At 34.7% G+C, this 25,847-nt stretch overlaps 1 protein-coding gene and 1 pseudogene across 5 annotated transcripts in view; one reads left to right on the top strand and one right to left on the bottom strand.

Moving 5' to 3' along the window:
- Positions 1–25,847, top strand: part of UBE2J1 (ubiquitin conjugating enzyme E2 J1) — a 44,015-nt gene that overhangs the window by 11,575 nt on the left and 6,593 nt on the right. For 2 of the 5 annotated variants that reach the window (XM_056818587.1, XM_056818586.1), the window contains exons 2-8: positions 4,942–5,015; positions 7,892–8,023; positions 11,917–12,001; positions 12,323–12,428; positions 14,498–14,627; positions 16,457–16,516; positions 17,349–17,471. In XM_056818587.1, the coding sequence (XP_056674565.1) occupies positions 4,942–5,015; positions 7,892–8,023; positions 11,917–12,001; positions 12,323–12,428; positions 14,498–14,627; positions 16,457–16,516; positions 17,349–17,471 (710 nt within the window). Of the gene's footprint in view, positions 1–4,941; positions 5,016–7,891; positions 8,024–11,916; positions 12,002–12,322; positions 12,429–14,497; positions 14,628–16,456; positions 16,517–17,348; positions 17,472–25,847 lie in introns of those variants that run through there. The other 3 variants (XM_056818589.1, XM_056818588.1, XM_056818590.1) reach the window with 2 other exon arrangements.
- On the bottom strand, positions 23,384–23,831 carry LOC130457419 (low molecular weight phosphotyrosine protein phosphatase-like; annotated as a pseudogene).

Below are 25,847 nucleotides of genomic sequence, written 5' to 3'. Positions count from 1 at the left end.
ATCTAGACTTTTAAAGTTTATTTTTCTCTTCACTGTGTCTCCTTTGTGAGATTATGATTATAATCTTTGCACCATTCTCTTTTCAGAGATTTTGCAAATTAGTATTTCACATCAGTTAATACTCTTGAATATCATGTTTCTTTGCTTGGCAGGGGTAAAAAAATTACAGAATTTGAGAGGGGGATGGATCAGGGGGATGGATCTCAGTAGATATCTAATCCAACAAGTACATAAAAGTTATCATTACTATATCCAAGAAGTGATCTTCTACCCTTTCCACTTAAATTTTAAGAATTTAAGTTAAGCATTTAAGAAGAGGGAATATATGACCTCTTGGGCATTCCATTCTACTTTTGGACAGCTTTAATTTTTCAAAAATTATCAAGCCAAATTTGCCTCTTGACAATATTTACAAATTACTTCTATTTCTGCCCTTTTGAGTCAAATAGAACAAGGCAAATCTCTCTTCCACAGGACAGTCTTTTGAATATTTGAAGATATTTGTTATGTGTCTCCTGAGTCTTCTTTCTGCTAAACATGTTCAGCCTATCCTTATATGCTATAGACCCATATCAAGCTGGTTGCCCTCTTGGATATATTTACCAGTTTATCGAGGCCCTTTTTAAATGATGCCCTCTAGAAATAAGCAGATTACTCCACGTGAAGTCTGATGAGGAGAGTGCAATGGGACTATCTCTATTTTTTAGAAGCTATGTCCTCATTTATGTAGCCTAAGTCTTTTTGTCTGCCACATACCACTGATGACTCATTGAGCTTGCTGTCCACAAAAACCCCCAGATCATTTTCAGAAGTGTTGTCTATTCATACTTCCTCCATGTTATAGTTGTGAAGTTTTTTTGGTACCCAAGGGCAAGATTTTTCATTTATTCCTATTAAATGGAATCTTTAGCCCGTCAAGATCCTTTTGAATACTCTCATCCAGTGTGCCTAGTTATCTCTTCTAGCTTTGTATCATTGCAAGTTTGATAAAATATATTATCTATGCTTTTATTCAAGTTATGAATAAAAATATCAAATATCACAGAGCCATGCACAAATCACTGGGGTGATCTATTGGAGATTTCAGACTTATGTTGAGGAAGAAATATGACTTATCTCTTATCCCTTAAGTTGGCTTTTTTGTAAAGTAATGAGGAAAGGCCCATTAGTTCTTTATTTGGATCTGGATAGCATTTTTCATATAAGTCCTTTGGAAATGTCTTTGTATTGCTATCTAGGTCATTCACAGTTGATTATTGTATATTGTTGCTGTTGCTTGTTAAAAGGGAATTGAGGAGAAACCCCTGGGGTGATGGTATGTAGGTTAGTTTGTGTGAGCTGGTGAACTAACCCCAGAGAAATTCCTTCCCTGTCCGGGTAGATAGCTGATGGCCATCCACTATCCCAGCCTAGATCACCAATGGTGAGCTTGAAGGAGCAGCAGATTGTCACAGAGCAGAGATCACTTCAGGAATTAGGATGGAATGGTTAGCTAGGAAATTTGGGGTTACCTAGCTCTTTCCTAGATGATCTCTTCCTCTGAACAGATCTGCAGAGGGAAACCACTGGTGGATGCCCCAAGATCTGATGTTATTTGGGGCCAAAGAAAGGTTTCCCTCCTAAAGCTTCTCCACCCCTCAAGCCTCCTTCACCTTCTTAAGGATTACCTGGCTGTTTGATTATTAACTCAAGGATGGTTTAATGAACAAATAGCAAGGAAAGGATTGGAAAGAGGGAAGCAGGAGAGCCCTAAACTACAACACAGAAGAATTAGGTAGGGTCCTTTTGGCCTTGGCCAAAAGCCAACAGGTCTGGTCTGGAAGCTTTCTCTTTCTTGGGCTTTAGCTATGCTGCTAACCTAGACCAGTAATGAAGGATTACAATAGTCTTTAGATGTAGCTAGTAGAGGAAGTTGCTTCTTTCTTCAGGACTGATCCAGCTTTCCTTAGAGGGCAAAACCCTTTTGGGTAGCTGAAAGTCCTGTCAAGTCCACTTAAGATTTGTCACAGAGATTCAAGAATAATCCACAGAGTTGAGGGCAAAGGATGAGGTAGGGAAATCCTTTGGGAAAGGTGGGTATCTCCTCCTCAGGTGGCAAAGAGCTCCCTCCTGGTCAGGTTTCAGGAATGAACTCCTCCCCCAAGACAATTTTTTTCCCAGCAGTTTCTGCTCTTCAATCTTCTAACTGTCCTTAGTTGTCACTCATGCTTCTCCTCAACATTCCACCTCTTCTCTGTGCAAAACCCCACTTAAAATCATCCCCTTTCACAAGATGACCTAACCAAGGTCATTATCATGAATATGATTACCACTTATTTACCTTATACTATTTCCTAATCTACTCCCCACAAAATAATAAAAAAACCCTTTCTTACGCTATGCTATGCTAGATTCCTAATTAACTAACCTAAATTAAGACATTTTCTAGGAAAGGTGTTTGGGTAAGGAATTTTGGGGTTTACAAAAATGATTACAGAAAATGAAGTCAAGTGTTGTAACACAGTAACATATAAAAAATCAACATTACTATTGCTATTAACTATTCTTGCAATCCTAAACGAATACAATTTTCTATCTTATGTTATCACCTTGCAAAAACAATCTAACTCTAAAACTTCCATTAACATGATTTCCAGCTATTGCTATTACATCGAACTTCCTTAAAGAAAGTGTTCTTCTACTGCAGTTCAAATTGTATTGCTAATAAACTTAATTATCTATCACTTCACTACCTTAAGCCTTAACCTTAACACTAAACTGTTACAAGATATTATTCTAACTTTCCTAAGCTGCCCTATTCATGATCTATATACATTATGTACATTCTATGCTACACAATTACAATTATCTAGATACAATATACATAAACCCTATATCTACAATTACAAACCTATGTTACATGTATGTACAGTTTTTACAGGAAGTATGTACAAATATACAACAATTATGCAATTTCCTATTTCCTGATGTTAATCACAGAGAATAATGGATTGTTTTTTCCCTCTTGATTAAGACCTTATGCATCTAGCTTAGTATTTACACATTTTGCATTATTGCAATAATAAGACTTGTTTATCTACATGAGGTAAAAAAAAAAGAATCAGTTTTGATTTGTGTTTGTTCTTTATATGTAATGTTGCATGAGATACTTAAATCTGTTTTTCAGACTTCCTCTTTTCATGTTGCTTGATGTGTCTCTTCTATTGTATGTATATGTTGCATGTTCCCTAATATGTGAAATTATTTTGTGTTTTTGTGCTAACGCCACACTATTCTTACATAAGTCCCGGTTACCATCTGTCCACTTCTTATTTATAAGTATTTACAAAGTTCAGTGTCTTTGCTGTTCCAGCTTTTCAAAAATTTGTATTCCTCTTGTCTTGCAGCTTTTTTTCTGATCCTTTCCTCTAGGCTGGTATCTTCTTTGTTACATGTTGCCGGTTGTCTAATATTTGACTGATGGTCTAGTCTTCTTCTGGAACTGTTTCTGGAACTTTTGTTGTATTGTGATCTATATCTAATGTTTCTAATTGATTTCTGTTCTCAGCACTTTCTTTGTTATCAGTAGTTTCACTTTGATTTTCAATATTGGTGTGTTATCAAGTTTAGTGTGTGAACAATGGATCCACGAATTTTTCTCTGCTACTTTGATTGCACTTGGAATAGTTAGTAGAACTTCAAATGTTCCAACCCACTTTGCTTCTGTAGCTACATCTAAACATGCTGCATACAAAGTTTTCTTGATTCTGCTTACTTCAGTTTTCATAAATTCAGAAACATCTTTCTAGGTTTTTCTGAAAGCATCCTATTCATCATTTCTTAGAGTACAATAGTATGTATTCCATCACAATCATATACCAACCCTTCCCCAATTGATGGATATCCTTTCATTTTCTAGTTCTTTGCTACCACAAGAAAAGCTGGTATAAATACTTTTGTACATGTAGGTTCTTTTCCTTTTTTTTTGGTATCTTTGGAATACAGACCTAGTAGTGGTATTTCTGCGTCAAAGGCTATATACAGTTTTATAGCCCTTTGGGCATAATCCCAAATTGCTCTCTATAATGGTTGAATACCAATAGTGCATTAATGTCCCAATTTTCGTACATCTCCTCCAACATGTATCCTTTTTCTGACATATTAGCTAATCTGATAGTTGTGAGAGTAGTACCTCAGAGTTGTTTTAATTTCCATTTTTCCTAAGCAAAATTGATTTAGAATTGTTTTTTAAATATGACTATGGATAGTTTTTATTTCTTCTGAAAACTGCTTGTTTATATCATTTTTGTCTAGTTCTTTCTGTGTAAATTTTCAGAAGCATTCTTAGCAAAATAAGTTGATTTTAGTTATAGATATTAAGGGAGGACTATATTATGAGACTTTCTATAAAATATGCTATCTTTTCTGTCTCTTCATGTAGTAGGAAGTTTTTGAAAGCAAAATTAGTGAAAATTCTTCCAGAATGCAAGGGCGTAAAAAAAGATTGTCCTAGAAGTATGTTTTTTTAAAAAAAATCTGAAAATCAACTTAGTTAAATTAGGGTGCTTACTTGTTAAATTAGAAGAATCAATAGAATGTTGGCCATTGAGTTTTTCCAACATTGGAAATTATGAAAATTATGTAAGAAGGTGTGGTTCTCAAATTCATCTTTGTAGATTGGGAGTGTCCATACTGATGAAATCACATTCTAGTAATTTGACATTTCTTCCTGATATAAATGTGTTAAGACCTATAAGAAAGCTGTATGATCTTTTTTGATTTTAAATTCACGACTACCATTCTTCCTTACATGATATTACTTGGTTCCATTGTCATGAGCTAAACTAGATTTTCAGTTGAAACAGGAGCTCTTTGCATAGGTCTTTGCATTATTTTCAGTACTGAGAGACTTTTGGAGGTATTTTAAAGATCCTTGTATTAATTTCCAAAATTTTATTTCAGCTGTCAAACGTTTAATGAAAGAAGCAGCAGAATTGAAAGATCCTACAGATCACTACCATGCTCAGCCTTTAGAGGTGAGTTTTCCTGTAACTGTAATAACTCAAGTTGCTTACATTTATAGAGGGCTTGATCTTTTACAGAGCACTTTCCACCTAACACTCCTGGGAGATCAGTAATGTCTTACCTGTTTTATAGAGTAAAGTAATAGACTTGAAAGTTAAATGACTTCTCCAAGATCACATAGTTCATGAGTGTGGAATTGGGACTTGAGGCCTGAAATGCTTGACTTTTTATGTAAGCTCTTTCACATTTTTAGGTCTCTTTAGTGTTTTAATAACCATTTTTAATAACTGAATGAAATTTACTTTTCTTTAATAGCATTTTATCTAGAATTACTTGGCTTTGCTTGTTGAGATCGGTCTTAGTTTAGTACTTTTTATATGTTTAGCTTTTCCCTTAAGAATGTATTTCATAGACTCTTTTAAAAATAAAGATATATATATATATATATATATATATATATATACAGAGAGAGAGAGAGAGAGAGAGAGAGAGAGAGAGAGAGAGAGAGAGAGAGAGAGAGAGAGAGAGAGAGAATATATCACAGAATGATCCAAGGTCATAGACCTCCAATCTAACATTGGAACTGTCCCAAAGTGGAGGGGGGGGGGTTGCTTTAGGAGATGCCAGCTTCCCAATAATTGCCAGTCTTCAGAGACTTAATGATCACTTGATGGATATATGAGAGTGGGGATTCCTTTTGTGAAGGGCTGGACTAAATTACTGTTGTGATTCCTTCTAATTCCCAAATTCTGTGATTCTATGAAATAACATTATTAAGGGGAAAGCCAAATGGGCTAAAAGGACTAAAGTAAGACTTTTTATCTCATTAAGCAAAGTCAAGTAATTCTACATAAGATGCTGTTGGAGAAACTAGGAATTCTCAGAGGCAGAAGCAAGGAGAGAATGAATGCATTCTAGGCATGGTGGATAGCCAGTGCAAAGCATGGAGATATGGGAGATAGAAAATCATGTATGAGAAAAAAAAAAGCACCCCCCCCCCAAAAAAAAACCAAAAAACTAAGGGCAGTTTGACTGTACTATATTGTATGTGAGAAGGAAGAATTTATGTTTTTCCCTGAAAAGGTTGTGAAAGGAATAGAATGCCAAAAGAAGTGTTTGTTTTAATTCTTCAAGTAATATGAAGTAACTAGGGTGTATTGAATAGAGAGTGATATAGTCATATCTGATTTTAGAAAAGTCAGTTTGGCAATTGGATGGAGAAAAGATTGGAGAGGGAATACTTGTTGCAGTGATCCAAGAGCAAGGTGATGAGGGTCTGACCTCGGGTGGAGAGAGCTACTGTGAAGATAGAATGGATAGAACTTGGCAGATTTGCTATTTGGGGTAAAGTAGAGGGAGGAATTAAGAATGGTTCTGAGTTTCTGCACTTGGGTGGTGTCCATAAGGATAGTGGTGCTAATGACTGAAAAAAGGTAAGTTTAGGGAGAGGGATTGATTTTTATGAAAATTATAATGAGTTATGTTTTGGAAAAGTTGAATTTGAGAGAGGATACCTAGTTGGAGAAGTCTAATAGGCAGTTGATGCTTTGGAATTGGTGTATAGGTGAGAGATTAGGACTGGGTATATAGGTATTATATTTGAAATTACAATTGACTCATGAGATCTGATGAAGTCACCAGGAGAGATAGTATGTGGAGATAAGAGGACCCAGAAAAGGTTCTTGGTAGCATGTATTATGAAGTTATAGCAGCAGATTCAGAAGCTTCTTATACTTTAAATGAAAAAAAATTGTATTAGTTGTTAAAATGTTATCAAACATTGTCTCCTTTCATTCTGGAATGGTAAATTTAGGTTTCACGTATTGGTAATTGAAGTTGAGGTCTTTGCTAGGATACAACCATTTAGCTCTTAGGCAAGATTATAATTTAAGAAAGGATTCTGACTCTTGATAATCTCTATACTCTTCACATGACATTCTGTTCTGCTGTTTGTGTCTTTGTACTCACTGTCCCTAATGATTGGAATGCATTCCTTCTGTACTTCTCTACCTTTTAGTCTATAGCTTCCTTCAAGTTTCTTTAGATGCTAATATGTATATAAGGCTTTTCCTGTTCTCCAGCTCCTAATTTCCCCTACTTCCAAATTACTTGGTGTCTATCTCTATCTATCTATCTATCTATCTATCTATCTATCTATCTATCTATCTATCTATCTATCTATCTACATTACTCTCTAGATAGAATGTAAACTCTATGACATTAGGAACTAAGAAGACACTTGACATAGAAGGCACTTAACCAAAAGTTTGTTGATTGATTGATAGATCACATCACCCTTCACTAGTATCAAACTTACTTCATTTGTTGGGTTATATTATAGATGGTAATCTGATAATATTGAAGCACTTAGAAAGAGTCATTACCTTTACACATTCTGTTATTGGTGGCTTTCCTATCAGTCATGGACACCAGAACCTGGGTACTACATTAGCAACCACCAGTAATGATAATTATTGGGGCAGTTAGATGGTTTAGTGGAAAGAGAGTCAGGCCTGGACTCAAATCTGGTCTCAGACAATTTCTAGCTGTGTGACTTTGGGCAGGTCACTTAAACCCCTATTGCTTAGCCCTTAACACTATTTTGCCTTGTATTGATTATAAGACAGAAAGAATTAAAAAAATAATAATAACTATCATTATTTTGTTTTATAAATTAAAGGTTATAGGTATCTTTGGTTCAGAGATAAACTTGAGTACCTTTTCATTGTTAAACAGTAATCTTAAATATGGACTGGTATATTCTAGAAGTAGGCTATTGTGCATATTTTTATTTTCTAGTAAAAGCATCATAATATATTTATTTTGGATGAACTTGTCCACATCTTTTTGATAATGTTTCATAGTCATATATGATTGTTTTGTTTAGGATAACCTTTTTGAATGGCACTTCACTGTTAGGGGTCCCCCAGATTCTGATTTTGATGGAGGAGTTTATCATGGACGAATAGTGCTACCACCAGAATATCCTATGAAACCACCCAGCATTATTCTGTTAACGGTAAGTACACTTAGATTTTAAGAATTCATTTGTTTGTTAAGTAATTAGGATATCTTGATTATTTTAATAAGTAGCTCACATAATTTTTGTATTACATGGTGAGATATAGATTTCTTTTAAAAGTTTAATATATATTTTAAATTTAGGAAGATTTAAAGTTGAACAAAATTTATGCAAAGCATATATCACATATATTTTGGCAAACAATTTTGACATGCTCTGATTTAGTATTCCAGAGTGTATTAGCCAAGGTAATTATAGTTACTTTAATTATGTAATATATTAGAGCCCCAGTCAAATTCTGCCCTTGGGTTCTAGACCCCCTGACCATGGTCAGTGACATCTTAGGGTCATAGTTTTGCCCAAGAAATTCTTTCAAAACTGAGGCATCTAATAATATATTGAGCACTCAGTGCTCAATAAAGGAACCTCTTGTCTGTTCTTCAGATCTAGTTTGTTTATAAACAGTGAACCAGCAGGAGATGATCCCAGAAGTCAAAGGAGTTGATTTAACAGAAGAAACATCAGAAAGCGAAGCAGAATGAATGGATAGAGGATGTGTTCAAGTTCTACTTTTGACATATAAAATTATGTGAACTTGGGCAAGTTACGTAAGCGCTCTGTGAGAGACCGGCAACTCCCTAAACTAATTGATCAAATTGTTGATCTGTATTGGTGGAAGTAGTTGCCATCTTTGGAGATCTTTATACCAATGAAATCTTAAGCTTAGTCTTCCCCACCTCCTCCCAAGTCATAGAAAACTACTGAAAACCTTTATGATTTAAAAAAAAAAAAGGCTTCTCTTCTGTTTCTAAGCCCTTATTACCCCCTTATTACCAGCCACCTAAATAATCAGAGGAGGCAGCTAAGTTGTGCAGTTGATAAGAATGTCCAACCTGTAGTCAGGAAGATTCACCTTTCTGAATTCATATCTAGCCTCAGATATTTATTAGCTATGTGACCTGGGCAAGTCACTTAACCCTGTTTGCCTCAGTTCCTTACCTATAAAATAATCTGGAAAAGGAAATGGCAAACCGTTCTAGTATCTTTGCCAGAAGAACCTCCAGTAAGGTCATGAAGAGTCAGATACAGCTGAAATGACTGGACAACAAATAGCCAGAGAGACCATTAGAAAGAGTTTTCTTTGCCTCTCTTCATCTACTATTTATATTCTTGCTAGACCCTAGAGTACACCTTTTTGTTATCTCTTATATTCGCTACCTTTTTTCAAGGCTCAGCTCATGTGCCACTTCCTTACTCAGCAAACTCAGTTGGCTCCCTCTTGCTGCCTGGATGTAATCTTGTACTTAATTTCACACACTTGTATGATCCAACTATATTTATCCACCTTTCCAATGAAGAGGGAGGTGTTTTTCAGGTTTAGTCATTAGAATTCAATTTCATTTTTTATTCTCTCCATACATTTCATTGTTGTCATGATATAATATATTTTTTTATGATTCTGAATGTTTTTGATGAAGATGAGTCTTGATGAAGTTCCTAATTGAAAATAAGCAAGTTTTCTCAAGCTATAGTCAGCCATGGACCATATCTTTGCCATTTCCCAATTAACTGAAAGATGTAGAAAATATAAGATCAAATGATTACTTATTGATGAAAAATTTTGATTTGGTAGAGCAAAAGCCTTATTGGCTCTTTTACAACAAAGTTTCTCATATCCATACATTAAAATCATTTAAGATTCTTTGAAAGATAGAAAAACAAATGACACTTTTCTAATAGCCTTTTGATAGTAAGCATCAGTGAAATATAAAAGAGGAAAACCCATGCCTGATAAGGATGATAGGGGGAGATCTAGATCACAATTTAATTCGGAGAGGGATTCCTTGTGGATGGTTCTTTAGTTTCTGTTTGTGGATGATAGTGTGTTCTCCTGAGAAACCCCAGAAAATTGTAGGGCTTTCCTGGAAAATATCTGAAATCACTTGAAGGAGTTAGGCCTGTCCATTTACACAAGAAAAACCAAGTGAATAAAGTTTGTTATTACAAATTTCAACCTGCATTTGGGTGAACATCCTAAAAAGTTTGTTCATGGCTTCAAAGTTGAAGAGGAAAGAAAAGTGGGCTGGATTACTTTGGGGAGATTGCATGAAAGCAAAAGTCCATTTAAAAAATTAATGTTCTATTTGTACTGCTATATGACTGCAAGACATGGAATATAACTGCCTCCAAAAAACCAAGAATGAGTATCACATAGTAGGCAGTGAAGAAATAGACTGTAGGCATGAAAAGGCTACAAACATATAACTAATTAAGGACTCTGAAGAAGATCAGGAATTGTATGATAGGAAGAGAAGATGGTCTAATCATGTGATAATAATGAAGGATGATGGTTAATAGAATATTCTGCTAATTCCCCTTAATTGTGAGGAGAAAGCAAGGAAGACCTTCAGCATATTAAGTGGAGTCTCCCATTGTGGGAGAATATGGACAAGAGTAATCATAGGTTAGGCAGGCATGGATTAGTTGATAATCAGTGTTGTTGGAGGGCACTTCACAATCAATGAGATACCCAGGTGGTTTCAGTATTTGAGAGGTGAAACTTCTGAATGTATTTTCCCATGTCAACTTACCAAAGATTATTTAACTAAACTGAACTATGGTACTAACTGTGGCCCCGAGTACTACTCACTCTGAATTCCTCTTGAATATATCCTCTAAGATTTAAGCTCTGAATGTATTGATGAGTGGGTAGGATGGAGGAGAGGGTATGAAGAAGAAAGAGGGAGATAGTATGGATATTCTAGGGCTGGGCAACTCGGCAACACTGATAGCAGCAGTTGGTTATATATTGTGAATTAAATGATGATGAGAACTGTCCAAATTGTTACAGATATCAGTAGAAATACTTGTATCCTATCAAGAATTATATTAATTTCCCAGTAGAATTGCTTGTCGGATCTGGGAGCAGGGAAGGAAGAGAGGTGGAAAGAAAATGAATCATGGAAACATGGAAAAATATCTTTAAAAAATAAAGAATTATATTAATTACTTAAAGGGAATATATGTTAAAAGTAAAGTTCTAAACATCTGGTAAAGATGAAGATAATAACTTGAAATAAGATACTCCTTTAATTTTCCCCTTCTTCACCAGTTCTTAAGCTTGGTAGCTTAAAGTGCACTTTAAGATACGATCACACCTTTCAGAATTGTAAAGGCACTGGGCTAGGAATCAGTAGACCCAGTTTTTAAATGTTTGTTGATTGGTTGATGGACTCCTGTCAGTGTACCTTTTATAACCTTCTGTTTTTCTACACTGCTTCCTTTGCTGCTGCTGCTGCTTCTTGCCAGACCCTACCAGTTGTTATGTCCCAATGTTCTGTCTTGAGCTCTGCTTTTTATGTAATTATTCCCTCAGTTCATCCATCAGTGCAACTTCAATTAGCATCTCTTCATAGATGACTAATGTAGTAGAAGTGTTAAAGATATTGGACCAGGAGTCAGGAGATCTGATTTTTACTTAGTTTTGCCATTAGCTGGTTGTGCTGACATGGATAACTTGCTTCCCTCTTGAGTCTCATTATCTCCTTATCCTTAAGAGATAGAGGAAGGGGATGGGATTTAATGGTAGGAAGTTGCTTCCAGTTTCTAAAGGATCTGAGGTTCAAATTTCTATAGTTCTGACTCCCAAATTTATATCTCCAGCTTAGCATAGAGCAGGAATCATATTTTTTATTTGTGTCCCTAGATAGAGCCTAACATAGATAGCAATAGATGCTGTTAGGAGCTAAGTAAATACTCATGAATTCATTATATTTTTACAAGTCCAATTAAATATTTTAAAAATTGTTAAAAGCAACTTCTAAGATAAAAGTTAGAGTAATATTATTTGAAACATGTTTGTGACAAATATAAATGTTTTTATCTTTAAGGCTAATGGAAGGTTTGAAGTAGGCAAGAAAATTTGTTTGAGCATCTCAGGGCATCATCCTGAAACTTGGCAGCCTTCATGGAGTAGTGAGTACCAGTTTTTTTGTTGTTGTTGTAATTAATCTAGTTTAAAGGATTTTTTAGTCAGTTTGTAGTTAATGATTTTCTTCTGAGATTAAAATGATAGCTATGCTAAATTAAATGTTGGATAGCAAAAAAATGAAAAAAATTCAGTTCAGTTTTGCACATTTGCTGTTAAACAAATACTGGATGGGAGTATTAGGGCTATCTTGTTTTACTTAAGTATTTTATCATGTGAGCCTAAGAAGTTGAGTTTTTGTTCCAGTGGTGGGAATTTAATGCTTTTTAACTTTGCATATAAATTAAATGTTGGGTTGTTCGTTTCAGTCAGAACAGCATTGTTAGCCATCATTGGATTTATGCCAACAAAAGGAGAGGGTGCTATAGGATCTCTAGACTACTCACCTGAGGAAAGAAGAGCACTTGCCAAAAAGTGAGTAGCTTACATTTTATTCCTTATCTAGTATCAAGTTGTTTTCCAAATCCACAAAGCATGTACTTTGAAGAAATATTGCTTGATTTTTTTCTTAATTTCATTTTAACTCCATGTGCTGTGATTCATTCTTAAATCTCAAAGTATTATTTAATTAACTTCATACAAAAGTTACAGTAAGTGGTCTGATGTCTTATTGACAAAACTTCTTAGTGAGGTGCTGTTAGATTCTTTCCAGGAGTATAAAGTTTTTCATAAAGTTGCAGTCAAATGTAATAGAAACCTGATAGAATAGTTAAGCTGATAAATACACAAACTTTTGCTCTTAAATTTCACCTGCCCCCTCAGTCAAAGACTAAAGAAATTCTGATATCTAGATTTCATTTCAGTTGATTTTGTAAAATGAAAAGAAGGGCAGTTCTAAGGCTGGGAAAAAAAAATTTCAAGTCTACAAATAATAAGTATGCTGTCATCATAATCCAGAAAATGGCATAGTTTTTTTCACTGGGTACTAAAAAAAAGCTTTAGCAAAAATTCAAACATTTTTGAATTGGGAAGAATTGATTGTAATACATATGAATTTTGATAAGATATGTCTTGTTACTAAGACAACACCATGACATGAAAAAATTGCAATACCACTCGTATCCTGGGGAAACTAATTTGTAGGATCAGAGACTTTTAGAGCTAGAAGGGACCAAAAGTGTCAATCTCAAACAATCATTTTACAGGCAAGGAACCAAGAAAAGGAAGTTATCTGACATATCTGAGGTCACATAGCTAGTAATCATCAGAAGTGATATTGAACCAAGGTCCTCTGACCCCCATTTAGCACCCACAATATGTAAAATATCGTAGTAGATTTTGACATAAGGATGACAACCTCATAAAATATTCAATTCAGCAAATAATTATTTACTGCCTACTTGGTAGTTCATGATATATCCCAGGTCTTCTGATTGCCATTTGTATGCTCTGTCTGCCATAGATCATTTAATTTAAAGATAGAAGGGACTTTGCATCATTAGACCATTCATTTTTAGATGAGCAAAACCATATTGTTTTTCAGTTAGATAATTAAATATGTAGTCTAAAAACAGATGTACGTATCGGTCAATAAAAGGCCTTTTCCAACTCTTTCTGAAATCATCCTAGAGCAAGCTCTTTTAATGTTGTGAAAATCCTGAATTATTTTTGACCTTTTGGGATCTAACATGGTTGAAACTTTATTTTAGAAATATTTGTATACTAGAAGGTAAGTTTTACTGGTGGGTAAGAAAATTATATTTTTGTTGGTATGAACTTGTGTTCTGTCATGAATGTAACTGTGTAAATATAAGAGTATTTTGTTTGTGAGAATTTGTTTACTGATGATTTTGAAAAATAAAGCCTTTTATTGGACTTATCTGGTTGAGGGGGATATACATACATATGTATATGTGTGTATATATATATATATATATATATATTACAGTAAATAGTTTTGTTTTGGAACAGAAAAGGCCTTGGTTTATATTGGCTTTATCACTCAGGAAGAATATTCTAATTGGAAAAAATGTATTTAATGATGTTTGCTAATTTTTTGAATCTAAATTTAGGTGACCAAATTTGCTTAAGAAGTTAAAAAAGATGTCTTAGAAGTCTATTATATTTGAGTTTTCTAATTTGGTGACATAATATGCATCAACATTTATAAATATAGGATATATTTATTTACTGGGATTTATATTATTTACTGGGATATAGTTGATTTTTTTCTTTTTTACCAAACTTTTGTCCATTTATATATGAGAACAAAACATATCTGATTCATTTACATTTAAAAAAACTAACTCGATACGTAAATGTGTCTCAGACTTATAATATTTTTTTGTTTTTTTAATCTATAAGGCATATGAGTGTATATATGGTAGGATTTTCAATATTTTTTCTTTTAAACCAAAAGTTTATTTATACAGTGTTTGTGCCTTGGTAAAAAGGGAATTGGAATCAAACTTAACTATTTTTTGTTCCATTCAAAGGGAAAATAATTGATAGCAATCATTTTAGAATTCTTTATTTCTTATCAGGTCACAAGATTTCTGTTGTGAGGGATGTGGATCAGCAATGAAGATTGCCCTGTTGCCTTTATCATCAGGAAGTGATTCAAGCCAGGCTGACGAAGAAGCCAAGGAACTTGCTAGACAAATCAGTTTCAAGGTAGACTTCATAAGAGATTTTAGCAAGGATTCCTCCTGTGTTCCTGTCAGGAAGAAGGCTATTTCTTGTGGTTCCACAGTAGTGGAATATCCTTTAGAAATAATTATACCTGTACTTTGGGAATTTAATTTTTCAAATAATGCTAGTCCATACTTCTGTGTCTGTACAGTGTGATCATTAGCTGGTTCAGCTTTTATTTCTAGCTAGATTGAAATGAAAGGAGCCCTGGGGAAGTCCAAATCAAAACAACTCTGAGGTATCTCCCACTTATCAGATTGGCTAAAATGATAAGAGGAAAAAAGGACAAATATTGGAGGGGATGTGGAAAAATGGGGACACTAATACACTGTTGGTGGAACGCAATCTGGAATTATGCTCATTGAGTTATAAAACACCATATACCTTTTGACCCAGCAATAACATTATTAGGTTTTTTTCCTAAGGTGATTAGAAAAAAAAAAAGAAAAGAACCTATATTCTAAAGAATTTATAGCAGCTCTTTTTGTGGATCTCTATCACTCTGGGTAGCCTGAGCTTGAATTTCCCTTTGTTTTTTAAAAAAAGTTTTATGAATGTCTTTTTTATATCACAATTATTTTTTGATAACTCCCTTTCTCTGTTAACTTTTATAATTCCCTTTATCCATTGTTTAAGAGTTTTCCCTCAGTGGAAGGGAGAGAAGGAAACAATTTGGATCATATATAGCTTTAGAAAACTTATGTGGAAAATTGTTATTATATATAAGTGATAAAGTAAAATATCTAAAAAAATTTTCCTTCAGCCACAATTTTAAAAGACTGTTCTCAAGTTTGCCACTATTTTTTATTTTTTTGATTGGCTTTTTTATATTTATCTGTATTTCATCTTCACCATCATCTTCTCTACTCTCATTTTCCTTATCACCATTAAAAGCTATGAGATATTTAGCTCCTTAGGCAAAAACTGAGCTTCCATCTTCTGAGTTTGCTATCCTTTGTATTATTTAAAATGAGGCCTTCAGTATCGATGGCTAGGAGTTTGAATTCTGTAGATTTAGATTTAACCCAACAAAGCAGTTATTTCTGGTAGTGGAGGTTGAGCTATAATTTGGCATCTATTATCAATAGCACCAAACCTCCTTTTTGCCATCATATTTTGAACCTTATTTTGTAACTGTATTCTTGATGGGAATGATGTTCAGAATGTCTCCTCTGCAAAGAACACTAAAGAGCTAGCAGAAATTCTGACAGAGGCTTTGACTATAAATAATGATGAGGAACAAACTGAAGATTCATACATTCACTCAGATATTGAGGATTTGAACAAGGAGTTCATGGTGGGAAGTGAAGAGCCTTATGATTCTCTAATGAATTATTATTGGCAGCCTCTGGATACTATTGCTTCCAGAATCCCAAATAATATCCAAGAATAAGTCTGCAAAAACAAAGCAGGTCCCATCAAGATGCTATCTAGTAGCTACATTGGTACTTTTTGGGGTGGATCAGAAGTCACATTTTGTTTTGCTATATAGACATTTGTTTGAACATAATTGTTGGGAAGAGTGGAGGCATGGTAAGATAATGAAGAATTATCTCCAGATATCTAACCAGTTAAAAAAAATGCTGAGGTATGACCTTTTGTGAGAATTTTTATATTACCTTATATTAAACAGATGTACAACTTAAAAATAAGATGTCTTTAAAAAACTTGATTTAGGAAATCTAAAATTGAATTCTAAACTCGTTTCCCTTTCTGTTATAATGTAGGAGTGGTAAAAATGATTATTATTAGATAGTCACACCTAAATACTAAATTTATGATAAACATTGCACAATTCTAATTTGTCCTAGGAACAAAAGAGCTTGGCAGATACATATAAGTTAAACAAGATTGTTTCTTTAAGGTGCCAGGTAATTATATTGTACAACTGAATACTTATTATCAAGGAGATAATTTTAGGCATATAGTAACAAGACTGTGGAGCTAAAGTAACGGAACTATTTTAGAAAATTATAACAGATGAGAGGACTGATAGGTGGCTTAGTGGATTGAAAGTCAGGCCTAGAGATGGGAGGTCCTGGGTTAAAATCTAGCCTCAGATACTTTTTAGCTGTGTGACCCTGGGCAAGTCACTAAACCCTTATTTCCTAGCTTTTATCACTGTTCTGCCTTGGAACTAATACACAGCATTGATTATAATACTGATGGTAAGGGTTTAGAAAAGAAAAGAAAATTGTAAGAGATGAGTTTGGATAGGTGAATCTATCCAAATGGAGGACCTGAAATATTTGATCAGATTTTTTTAAAAAAAGTTGATATTACTGAAACCTCAGTTTAGTGAAAGCTGTTGACTAAGGAATTTGAACTGATATAACAGATGTTTGCCTTTTTCCTGTCCAATGACTCAATGATGTGTCTAATCAAAATTTTAAGTCACTACCTTAAAGCCTTCCTCAGCTACCCTACTCCACACTGATTATATTTTACTTTTCTGTTGTGCTTAGAGACATTACCAGAAAGATTAACATTTAATAGTTTTCTGGTTGTTTCCTCTCTGTCATTCTTGTTTCCCCAGTTAGATTGTAAATTCTTAGAGAGTAGAGATCATATCTCATGTTTCTTTTGTACCCCCCCAAAGATATTAGTAAACACTAAAAAGAATTCAAGATAGATAAAGTTAAATTTATGAATTAGTCTGTAGTTTCTCTTCTTCATATCTGTATGTTTATTTTTTTCTTTTAGGCTGAAGTCAATTCATCTGTAAAACCTTCTTTGACAGATTTAAACCACTCTTTCTCCTTAAGTGAACCACAACAGGAAGATAGTCCTGAAACAATACTCCAGGATACAACAGCTAGTACATCGGTATGAACTTTGTTGTTTCTTATGTTACTATTTATTATTGGTATTTGGGTATATAGAAAAAACATCGATTTGGGTTCTAGCTCTAGTTCTGCCATCAACTCCTTTTATATTCAATGACATTAGACTAAACTATCTCCAAAAATCTTTAATTCTGAAATCTTTGGGTGTGCTGGGCTCTGTACAACAGAACTTAATGTGTTGTTTCTTCCTTTATGCTTTTAAATGGACAGACCTCTTTTTTGTGGTGTTAGTTCACTTACTTGGTTAAAGTATTGTGCTTTTAATAAGGTTTAAGGGCATGATCTCCATGGTTAAATTTCACTCTATTCCATGGCCAGAGGCTACATTTTTAATCCTAACAAGCTATTTATTAGATTTAAGCCCTAGATCATGAGGACAAAATAAATATATAAATTCATCTACAGATGAACTCCTCCAGTTACTCATACTTCATACCCATATTTAGATTTAACTATTACTCAAAAATTCTTTGCTTTAAAAATCTTGAGTTCTGAAATTCTCATTTCTGAACATTGTCTCATTTTCTTTTATCTCACTTTCATGTCTTTTGAACCTGTTCTTTGACCTCGTTGTAACCTCTAATTCTTTGAATCTTCCCTGTTATACCAGTCTATTTTGATTCCACTTGCCTCCCTTCTCACTTGAACCTCCTTGTCATCTGTTTAAAAATTATACTCACTGCTATTTCATCCCCTTGATGATCTTACCATTTTTGCTTTGTCAATCCCCAATCCTGGATAACCCCATGTATTAATTTATATATTGCCGAGCAGGACTAAAGAAAGTTCTACAATTATGCTGATTGGCTGTATTAAAGATTCAGACTATCTGATCTCAGTACTCTTCGGTGTTGTGTGGTAGTATTTTTATTCATCTCTTGTAGCCAGTTCTCTGTAATTACTATTCCTAAACTTTTCTACTTTCCTCAAGTCTTCAACTGTAATTTTGCCTCCCTTAAGCTGAACAGCATACTTTACAGATGTTTGGGTAATGCAGTAAGAGTTCTAACAACTTCCATCCTCAACTTAAAAAATTCTTTTTAACTCCATCTCCTGTTTAATTTTTTTTCCTAAGAAAGGTGTAGTGTCTTCCCTAGGCAAGCTTTTCTGATAATGTTGATTATCCTATCATTTTCTGCATTTTGGGGGGGATTAGCTCCAATAGTTATATCTTTGTTGAAGTTTTCATTTTCTCCCTCTTTACTGGCTCCTTCCATTTCTATAATCCAGCTCAAGGTTCCCTTATTCTACAATAACCTTTCCTCAATTCTATTATTCTCTTAAAACTATTGTCTTTCTATCATGTTTTCACTGCCAATTTTCTCAAGAGATTAATATACACGTTGCCTCTATTTTTTATGGTTTAGCTTTAGAGGAAAAAAATTCCACTAATAGTAAATTATGCTTGGGAACAAATTCTTTACTATAATTGCAAAGAAGAAAATGATGAGGCTGAAATTAAGACTTAGCTCCCTTTCTCTAAAGAGTAAAGTTCATGCCAAAGTTTTTATATATCTACACAGATGTAAAAGTCCTCTGAATTCAGTTTACAGTTTGAAGAGGGGTCAGGAACAGGCCATCTTCAAAGGAAAGAAACATCAAAATGGGCTGCAGCTGTCCTTCCTTCCTGGAACTATTTTACACTCTTGTTACCAGGACAAAGAGCCTCTTGAGCTTAAAATAACACTTTCTAGTATTTTGTAGGGACTCTGAAGAGACAAAGTTTATTGCTCAGTTAAGAATTAGAGCTTTTTATGTCTTTATCACTTTTCACTCCATAATCCCTAGAAACTTGGCTTCTATTCTCTCCATTCAATTGAAATCGCCTTATGGAATGTTACCATTGACCTCTTAATCACTAATTCCAGTTGTTCCTTCTCAGTCCTCTGTCTCCCAAATGTCGCCCAACTTTTCTGCAGCATTTGATACTGTTGATTACTCTTTTTTGATTCTTTTCTCTCTTGATCTTGGGGACATAATATCCTTTTGGTTTTCTTCTACTTTTCTAAACTTTTTCCCTCATGTTCCTTTTTTCATTCCTTTCCCTAAATGTCCCATGGTTTTGCTTTATGTGCTTTTTTCCTCTGTGAAGTGTCTTATTTGATCTCATCAATTTCTGCAACTTCAATAATCTCTAGTCAAATGACTCAAATCTATATTTCTTATCTTGACCTCCTCCCTATTTGATCCTTTGGCAATTCATCAGTCTTCAGTCACAAAAACAGTATATGGGGGGGGGGGGGGGCAGCTGGGTAGCTCAGTGGATTGAGAGCCAGTCCTAGAGACGGGAGGTCCTAGGTTCAAATCTGGCCTGAGCCACTTCCCAGCTGTGTGACCCTGGGCAAGTCACTTGACCCCCATTGCCTAGCCCTTACCACTCTTCTGCCTTGGAGCCAATACGCAGTATTGACTCCAAGACGGAAGGTAAGGGTTTTATTAAAAAAAAAAAAAACAGTATATGGGACTTGGGGTGAGGTGGGAAATATGGAAATTTTAAATAAGCTTTGGTGAGCCTGGGCCATTTCCTTATAGTTATTTATTTACCATTCTGTGAGTACCTTCACTCCTGAAGTCTTCTGAAATTTCAAATTCTGTTAGGATTTTATAGCATTTAGAATTTTATGCCCAAGTTGAAGAAATAATTAGAGAATGCTTATAAAATATTTTAAGCTAAGAAAAATGGTATTTACACACACACACACACACACACACACACACCCCATGAATGATATGACATATAATAGTAAGGGGAAATTCAGGCAGAAACAATGGTTATTTTAATATTTTGGAAAGTTACTGAGAGATATGACTGCTAGAAAACAAATTAGATTCCTTATTTTTGTCTCTTAACCTAGCCCCTTTCTCCTAGTAAGCACTTAAAGAATGATGTTTTGAATTGAATTGACTGATATTCCCCACCCCCCCCACCCCCAATTCAGTTAGGCTGATCTTTGGTCTTCAGTTACCAGGCCAGAACTCAAAAGTTATTTCCAATTTGATAACACCTACCAAAACTTGGACATAGACTTGAGACCATAGAATGAATACCTCACCATGATGAGTAGAGCATTTAAGGGACAAACATGAGTAAGAATCTCAGTGGAAGAGAAAAGTTGAAGGGACTTGCCTCAGTGGAGAGTGTGTTCATGTGGACTCATTAGTATTGAGGGATTTGCAAGTCTTTATTATACTTTTATTTGCTTTCTCTGAACTGTTAAGATTTTTTGAATTTTGGGCCCAGAAAATTTATTGAGAAAATAAGCTACTTTAATTATGGGTTTTAATATAGTTAGTTGTAAGAAAATGGGATTTTTACAGGTCATCATAGATTTGTTTCTTTTAGTAGTGATTTTTGTCCCTTTCCCCTCCTTTATTGATGATATTTTCCAAGTGTAGAAGCATAACAGTTTTAAAAGCTAGGGCATTTTGTGTGGCCTACGGGCCATATCATATTTAGTCTAAGCCATATTCTATATTCTGTTAATAATAGCATATCTAACATCGTTAAGTAGCAACCCTTTAGAAATAAAATGTACCATCAAATTATTGGCTGCTTTTGGTGACTACAACTATATATTATAACTATTTTTAAAACAAAATTCTAGCTTGTATAAATATTAAGGGAAAAATAAGAAGGGGGAAATAAAAAGTACAGTTTTAAAGGAAAACACATTATTTATGAACTTTTCCCAACTCTTTTTTCTTTAAAAATTTTTTGTAAACCTTACTGAATTTCTTCATATGTTTCATGTACTATTCAGGAATGTTCTCATCAAAAGTCTTCCCTTCATATAGCACTTCAAATTATTTGTATTTAGCAAAATAGCAAAAAGGGAATTAAAAACCTAGATAAATCAAAAGACAAATAGTGTAGATCTGAGTGAATTTATTAAACTGATTTTCAAGTTATTGCTCTATCCAAAAGGACAGTACTTTTCAAAGCATGGGTCTTAATCAGAGATGAACATCCTATGTGCACATGGGCACAAGGTAGCAAAAGAAAAGGGAGCATCTCTTCCAGTCTTCAGAATTTCTGAAAAATCACAAAATGATATACCTATAAATAGACCTAAAAATTTTTCAATCATTTGCCAGATCTTGTAATTTTGTTTCCTACCATATCATGTTTATCCTCTCTGTCCCCTCACACTGCTGTCACTCTTGTTCAGGCCCTCATCATGGCTTCCCTGCACTTATTGAAATAGCCTTCTCATTGCTCCGCCTGTTGAAAGCCTCTCCCTACCCTACTCTTCCCCACATCTCCCAAAGTGATGTTCCTAATGTCAGTCCCTCTGCTCATCCCCTGGGCAAATATTGTTTAACATTTTAAGCTCTTTATAAGCTGGCCTTTTACTACCTAGATAGGATTCTTCTGACATTCTACCTCTCCTCCATCCTAGAGCTCTGTGATTCACTTATACTGCTAATCTCCTTGACTATGATACTTGATCTCTATTCTCTTTGTCTTTTCATTGTTTATTCCCCATCAATAGCTTGCTCTCCCTCCCAACCATCAATTTGTAGAATCCCTGACTTCTTTAAGACTCAGCTGTAGTACCACTTGTTCCAAGAGAACTTAACAGGTTCTCCTAGCACAGTGATGGCAGAGGCACTGTGTGCCTTGCCCCCACCCTGCCTCAGACACCAAGTGCTATGCCCTCTCCCCAACCCCCAGTGCCAGGTGCTCCCTGCCCCCCACTTACCTCACATAGGGAAGGGGCAAAGAACTCCAATTGGGCTGCTGGGCAGAGGGGTGGGGGATGGGAAAAATATTAGTCAGACATGGTGGAGAGAGGGAGGGGAGCTCCTCTGGCCGAGTCCCTCTGCTTTTCTAGTAACAAACTTGGGGAGGGGGGGGTCAGCAGCCTACCCACAGAAAGTGCTCTGTGTGCCATCTTTGGCCTCTGTGCCATAGATTCTTCATCATTGCCCCTAGCATCTAGTGTCATCCCTTCTTTATTCAGGTTGTCTTGCTCATTAGGATGTAAATCTTCTTGAGGGAAGGGTCTCTTATTAAATGAGATGTGTATAAATATTTTTGAAAACCTCAAAGAGCTATATAAATGCTAAATATTGTTTTTGTGTTTGTTTTCTTTGTGTCTCCAGTGCCTAGGACTTAAGTAAGCACTTAATATATACTTTTTTTTTTTTTGGATGTGTAGCATGTCTAAAAAGCTTTAATGGCTTAAAATACTACTAATACTTTTGGAGCACCATATATAAAAGTCAAGAGATTAAATTACTCTCCCATTATTTTTTCACCTTAAAGTATGTATTTTTGTATAATTCACATTACAGACTCCTAAGGCAGGGGTTGTATTTATTTTAAAGGACAGCCCAAATTTTAAAAGATAGTAAAGATAAACAGAAAGAATATTTGTTTTTAATTAAGTTATACTCATATACTGCTGAAGTACTAACTTACACTTTTCTTTAAACTTTCACAATGACCTCAGGTATTTTCTACTGTCTAGGACATAAAGGTAAATGTTTTCATTTACCTGTTAAAGATCCTAATTAGACATAAATGAAGCTGTCTCATAGTCAAATCTGCTAAATATTCTTAATAAATGATTGCATTATGGAAGTTTCTTAGTTTTGACATGTAAATTTTAGTTTGTTCCACTATCTAATTAATTCACTTTTTTTAATTTGAGAAACAAATTGGGATGTATGACTAGTTTGACAGTTAAATTGATATAATCAATTTTTGCTTCAAAAATGAGTAATTTTAATTCTTTCAAAATTAGAACATATGAACATTAAATAAATTGAAGAAACAATGGCTCCAACTGTAGTACATTATTGCTCTTTAATAACACATCAACTCATACATACATCATTTTTAAGTCAATGTCAATCATTATTGTCTTTTAGTAATAAACGTGAGCCTTAATGAGCTTTTTCCAAAAATGCTTTGTAGCACCTTACACACTGCTTATACACAGTCTCAAAGTCAGAGTCGTTTCCATAATAAGGATCTTTAATAATAAGTTGTTTTTGTGGATCATAGATTCCAAGAAGTTCAATTTTAGCTTTGCTGTTTTTAACTTGATTAACCTTCCTATTCAAATCTCTTAAGATTGCTGTCATCCATACAGAGTATATAATCAAAGGTGAGGAAATCTTCTTTGGTAATCTGTCTTGCTTTATGAGATGTGTTAATGTCATGATTTGTTAGGCAGTTTGTAGCTCTTTCATCTGGGGAACACCCTATAATCCACTTATCTGAAATATTTTGATCAGCTATAAGTTTCCTAAAAACTGCTTCTGCTATAGGTGAGCAAGAAATATTACCCAGACACACAAACAGCACAGACCTTGTCCCCTCTGCAGTCATTTTTCTCTTACTGCCTTAATATATTTTTATTGATTGATTGTTCTATTTTTTAAGACCTGATTGGCACAAGAGACACTCAGAAATTGTACAAAGTCAGAAAGTATTAAGCTATAGGAGCATGTGTTAAAGTATATATAATCTTAATGTTGCAATATGTTTTAATCTCTGAAACTTCTATAATTTTAAATGAAATTTATTTTATCATTTTTACATAAGTTTTCCATGATGATGATTATATAATCCAGCCATTATGGATGCAGCTAAAACCTGATATTGGGCCAGGGCAGCTGCTATGAGAGTACTATATAAATGCAACTTAAATTCAGTGAGAATTTATTGTCAAATCCCAGATAAGCTATGTTTTTAGCAATGAGGGGGCGAAGGATTGGTAAAAAAATTTTAAACATTTTAGAAAACATCAGGCCATCTGTTGCATCATGATACATACTTTTTCTAGCCTTGTAGAAATTAGAGAATAAGAATACCCCTCCAACAGTGAAGGTTGTCACTTTTTATTCTCCCTTCTATACTCTACCAATTATCTTCTCAGGGTCTGAGGTTCTTAATGAGGTGTTATATTTTCTAAAACCCACAGATAGTGATTCTTTTTGGTTGCTGAAGATGTATTTATAAATAGTACTTAATTTAGATAAAGTTGTATTCCAAAATATCATTTATTAATTGGTTATTTAGAACTACAGATTTTCCCAGAAGAGACTAGCTCATAGGAACCTACTTTAAAATTAAATTAAAATTAAAGTCTACATTGGGTGCAATGGACTAAATGATCTTGAGGTACCTTTCAGCCCTAAGATGACATGTTTCTAATGGTACTGGCTTTTCTGCAGTCTTGAGAGCAGAACACTGGCCAGACGGGAAGAAAGAAGGTGCTTCTTTCTTGTTTTTCTGGGAGCAGTGCTAGTCCCAGGCAAATGTTTGAGGTTTAGGTTATTTTTGGCATATCCTTATCCCTTTCTCTCACCTTAAAAGTGCCTTTTCTAGCAGACCCGAAGTATCGCAGATTTGAAAAAGACAACAGAGGTCTCAAGAGTCTATTATACCCTTGAAGGAGAAACTTCTCTTTAGCAAGTATTTATTAAATACCTGCTATATGATAGACATTATGCTAGGTTCTGGAGAAACAGACAAAAATGATCAACAATCCTTGTCCTCATGTTGCTTATTCTACTGGTGGCTGCTAGGAGATAAGACTGCTGGAGTCCAGAAGACCTGACTTTAAATCTTGCTTCAGACGTTTAGAAGCTTTCTGACCCTGGACAAGGAATTTAGCCTCTCTCATATTGTCTCCTCAGTGGGAAAATGAGAATAATAGTAATAGTGTCTACTCACAATGTTGTGTAGAACAAATGAGGTAATATAAGTGGAATGCTTTGCAAATCTTTTTATATGTAAATGTTAACTATTATTGGGCTGGTAGAATGGGAACATAAGCAAATACAAAGTATGTAAAAAGTAAATTCAAGCAGACCTATATGGTATGGGATAGCTCTATCTAGGAGGTGATCCTGGAGTTTTGCTTTGAGGAAAGCCAGGTTTCCTGTATGGAGGAAAAAAACTGGGATGTCATGTATGGAGAACAGCTGGTGGGGCAGTTATTGGGCTGGATAGTTTGTGAAGAGGCAATGAGAAATCAGACCAGAAAGAGAAGTCAAAGTCTGTTGTGGATGGTTTTAAATGTCAGGTTGAGTTAGTATCCTAGAGGCATTGAGATTCATTGAAGATTTTTGAGGAGGACATGGGTCAGATTGGTGTTTTAGGAATATATGATTTAGGAATATGAATCCTTTATGGAATATGGATTAGAGGAGGCTGGATGCAGGGATACCAGTTAGGAAGCAATTAATGTGAGAGATGATGAGGATTTGAATTAGCTCTTTAAGTTGTGAGGAGATAGACACAAGCTATATGTCGAGGGAAGAATGGTCAAAACTTGGCAACTGTTTTTGCAGAGCTTGAGAGGGGAGAAGGGAGAGGGAAGGTATCAGAGCTGACTCC

Source organism: Monodelphis domestica, chromosome 2, assembly GCF_027887165.1.
Source record: "Monodelphis domestica isolate mMonDom1 chromosome 2, mMonDom1.pri, whole genome shotgun sequence".
Lineage (NCBI taxonomy): Eukaryota > Metazoa > Chordata > Mammalia > Didelphimorphia > Didelphidae > Monodelphis > Monodelphis domestica.
This window is presented reverse-complemented; position numbering and strand designations above follow the sequence as displayed.